At 32.6% G+C, this 4,575-nt stretch overlaps 1 protein-coding gene across 1 annotated transcript; it reads right to left on the bottom strand.

The window, feature by feature from the left end:
- Positions 1-280: 280 nt before the first annotated feature.
- LOC143543552 (uncharacterized) lies at positions 281-1,514 on the bottom strand. Its single transcript, XM_077035850.1, has one exon. It carries the CDS (start codon positions 1,304-1,306, stop codon positions 596-598), a length of 711 nt encoding a protein of 236 aa, XP_076891965.1. The 5' UTR covers positions 1,307-1,514; the 3' UTR covers positions 281-595.
- Between the last annotated feature and the right edge of the window lie 3,061 nt (positions 1,515-4,575).

The following is a 4,575-nucleotide window of genomic DNA, read 5'->3' as shown; positions in this document are numbered from 1 at the left end:
ACCACCTCTTTACATTCAAATAAATCAAATTAATTATGATCAATAAAATTATATTATGACATACCACAAATTGACCATTTGATCGTTAATAAGCAAACGGATCAAAATGGCCACCTCTACTAACTATGCATATACATTCTTTGTTATCTGTACCAAACTCCTAACCAAATCCTATGCATAAATCTTCTATGTTATCTGTACCAAACTCCTGACCAAATCCTATGCATTATTGCATTAAGTCCCATGTTGCAAATAATTTTGACAATACCAGAAACATGATTCAAACTAAACATTAGGATTTTAATTGCAGAACTTTATGACTATACATATGTGACCAATACCACCAAATATTCATCTAAATTCTTAAGCATTCAACTAACATAAATCAAGAAACAGTAAATAATAAACAAGTATGCAAGCCATATCAATCTGTATAATCTTCAAAGACGACATGTATAATCTGTATAACGATAACCTTAACTCGATAATAACTAGTAGCAGTCACTAAACATATGGAATCCCCTTATTCTGTGTATAAGTCGAACGTATCAGTCCGATCACATTTATTCTATCTAAACATAAACGATAAATCCAATCACTTTTTAATCCTACGGATTCGTTTGGATCCCCATACCTCCAACCGACCTGCAGGGCATCCACACGGGGCTCTAAAAATAAGAACCGTCCGTCCATTAACCGGCGCCATCTTCTTCAACTCGGCCTCCAGCTCCTTATGATCCTGCCCCAATTCCAACGGCTTCACATCCGTTGTTGTAACCCCGTTCGACATATACTTAACACACTCTTCCGGCTCGAGCTGGATATCAAACTCCACAGCTTTCCTTAGCCCTTTACAATTCGGTTTCCCGCATTTCCTCGCTTTCGCGTCGAGTATCTCCCACGCCGCGATCGTGGCGATCACGCCACTGATCGCGGCAAACGCCCCGATCACGTACGCGATCGGGGCATCGGAAATAACCTCGTGAACGGCTTCAATTACAAAAGGCAGAAGTTGAACAAACTCGTGGTATATGATATTAAGATAAGGGATTATTAAAAATCCAAGTGCACCGAGTACTAGAATCAGCATCAGAATATCCAACGCGGCGAATGGAGATTGGTTGTCACATAACGGATGCAATAACTGATTAACGGAATTGTTATAATTGAATCCGGTTTTCTTATTATTGTTCCTTGATGGGTTATTGTTGTTGTTATTATTGATTGGTGTTGTCTTGTGCTTGTGCTGTTCGAAGGCTCGGCAGAATTCGATTAAGCTACGGCAATCAACCATCGGCAATCTCATGGTACGATCTGGGTTGAATTGGGTTGTTGGAACGACGTCGTGTTAATCGGAATTGAAAATGATAAGATGGCGATTGAGATGGAATGGAATGGAAGTCAGCGGTTGCTGGTAGAATGGAGCGAGGATTACGAGGATAGATCGGGAAGAAAGGTTAAAAAGCTGCTACTGCAGGTTATTATTGTTTTATTATTATTTTCTTAAGTCCTGATATTATACCAAACTTGATGGTTTTTCCCCCTTTACTAATTATTATTTAAAAAAAATGAACAACGCCGTACTTTTTAAATTTGGAGTGTTATGTTGCTCCATTTTGATTAGACTGTGTTATTTTAATCAGGTTCATGTTGGTTTCAAATTTTGGTTTGGGTGATCTCTCAGGAAACAATATCGTTGGTTATCACTTGATATTTGTTATGCCGTCATAAAAGTAAAACTCTCTAACGTAACACATGGTAAGACGAAAACCTAGGTAGAATCAGGATTCGAATTGACAAGTGACAACCTTTAAGGTCTAGCTCAAATTCTTCAGTGTATAATTCATCAAAAGTGACGCAAATAGCGATTAAATTTGAGTCTCCACTGAGAACCCAAACTTTCCTACCACTCAGGCCTGGCTTAAGGGGAGGGCGACGGACCCAGGCTCACTCTACCGAGAGGCCCATAATTGCTAAAAAAATAAATTTTATATTGTATATATAATTTTGTTTTAACACAGAAACGTACAAAATGTCTTTTTGATTAAATGGAAAGTGTTTTTGACTATGGAAACAAAGGTCATAAGTTCAATCCCACAATTAGTGTTCTTTTGTTTAAAAGAAAGAAAAACTTTAATTTTAATTTGTGTTTTATATTAGTTATTTTAATTACGTGTTTATAATTATTTGTTTGTTTTGGCTTCTGAAATACAATTTTATTGGTAAAATAATCAAATTATCTATTATATAACTGAGAATGTGATTTTAAGGGTATTTTTTTTACTTGTCCCAAGCCCTAAAATTTCAAAAGGTTCTCAAACAACCATATGCTACCACTAGGTCACAAGTGATTAATCCTTCTTCTCCCCTTTACTATTATTATTTGAATTTTTTATTGGATTTTTATTTTGGTAGAACAAGTAATTCATTTCTTTTATTGTTTTAATAATATATATATATATATATATATATATATATAACTAGGTTAGAACCCGTATGACACACGGGTTGATTAAAAATATTATAAAACAAAATAAAAAAACATATATATAGATAATAAGATAAATAATGGGTTCATATTGTATAGACAATTATAATACTTTAAGTAAACATATAAATTACAATTCTATAAATATTTCCTTGACTTTGGTTTACAGTCATCGCAACATATGTATCGGAAAATTTTAATGTATATCAAATAATTTCAATAAAACTAATCAAATGTATCGGAAAAATTTAAGGCTACTTTAAAAAAGTTTAATTTATCTTTATTTATGTAACGCACTATTGCAAAGTTATAAAAATAATTTAAATGTTTTCGTGAATGGCCCGTTTACAACTTGATTGAAAACCATTATAATATCCACATCAAATCCTTTAACCCGTTTACTAAAACGGGTCACATGAAAAAAAGGAAAAAGAAGAAACATTTTCTTATGTTCAGAAGCAAACAAAGTACACATACCTTGTGAACTATATATACAACCCAAAATACAATCACTTAAAGATAGCTAAACTTTAAAAACTAATAATAATATAATAATGATAGTAACATGGCCACTTACCATTTGTGGTCAATCTTTGTTGTGTAGAGACTAATTAATTCTCATTGATGATACCTATATAAAAAAGAAAAATTAAAGATGATAATTTTATTGAAGAAATAAATAACTATGAAACTGAAGCATCTAAAAATAGTGCATCACCTGAAAAAAAATCTAGATTCATCACTGTTGTTTGGGTTTGGGCTTATTGGAAATCAATCCAAATATTGATCCATTTTTAGTAGGGCCGTCCAAACCGCTCGTCGCTCGAACTCGCTCGCCGCTCGCTCGGAAATTGCTCGGAAAATGCTCGCTCGTTTTTTCGCTGGATTGTAAACGAGCCGCTCTGCTCGATTCGGTTTGCAAACGAGCCAAGCAATGAGCAAAGGTCTGCTCGGTTCGGTTCGGCTCGAATATTTTTAATTTATTTTATATATAATTATATATGAACAAATATATAAATATATAGACAAAACACATAAATATAAGCTTACAATTTTTTAACCCCTTAAAATTTTTCCTGTTTCGTCAATTTTATAGTTTTATTTGTTCCCTTCAAGTTTTTAGAATACTAGAAGTGTGTTTACATGATAAATTTGTCTCATTTCAAACTTACTTTTAATAAAAACTTGCAATCTATTACACGTTTGTCTAAAAACTACTAATTTATTTATAAAATTATATAATTTACAACCTTTAAACTTGTTTCTTATTGAAAATTTTAAAGTGAAAAAGAAATAAATAATGCTCGAAATCGCTCGATGTGTCAATCGAAAAATGCTCGATTCGATTTTGGCTCGTTTCGGTTTTCGCTCGATTCGAATTTCAGCCGTTCGGTTCGGTTCGGTTGTAAACGAGCCAAGCAACGAGCAAGCCTTCGCTCGGTTCGATTCGGCTCGTGAACAGCCCTAGTTTTTAAAGGGTTATTCGGATCTTGGTGGAATATATCGAGTTAAATTGGGTTGATTTTCAGGTTGAGTTTCTAGTCCCATTCAACCAACGTGGGTCCACCCCTGCTTTTCCTATTGTTTTTCTTATTTTTTTACATGTTAAATAAAGTGAGAAGTAAACAACTATGCAAGTTTTGTTGGAGCCTTGTGGTAGAGCCAATCACTTTTCTCTTTTAAATAAAATGAGAAATAAATCAACTATACCCAGTTGCATAATCATTGATAATGAATAGTGACGACGTTTAACAATTGAAATGTAAGCTAGAAACAATATGTGTTTAATAAAAATATATCAATAGAAAAATATGCAAAAGAAATAATATATATAGTTGATTTGGGTCTACTTAATTTGGGTCTCTAAAATTTAAAATTTAATGAGTAGTATATGATTTAGAAATGTATCATCTTTAAAAGTGATATTTTGTAAGTTAATTAAAATTTAGTAAAAGTTTTTTTAAATAATTGTTAATTAAATTACATTTCTGATGATGGAAAACTCGATGAAATTATTATAGCTATATTAATTTTGTTAAATATTATTAAGCGAAGTGATATTTTCACAATAACTAACAAATATTCAT

The sequence above is a fragment of the Bidens hawaiensis genome, unplaced genomic scaffold (assembly GCF_021521415.1).
Source record: "Bidens hawaiensis isolate Kalapana, Puna unplaced genomic scaffold, B.hawaiensis_p1.1 tig00013186_1, whole genome shotgun sequence".
Taxonomy (NCBI): domain Eukaryota; kingdom Viridiplantae; phylum Streptophyta; class Magnoliopsida; order Asterales; family Asteraceae; genus Bidens; species Bidens hawaiensis.
Note: the sequence above shows the minus strand (reverse complement) of the source record. Positions and strands in the feature narration are given on the sequence as shown.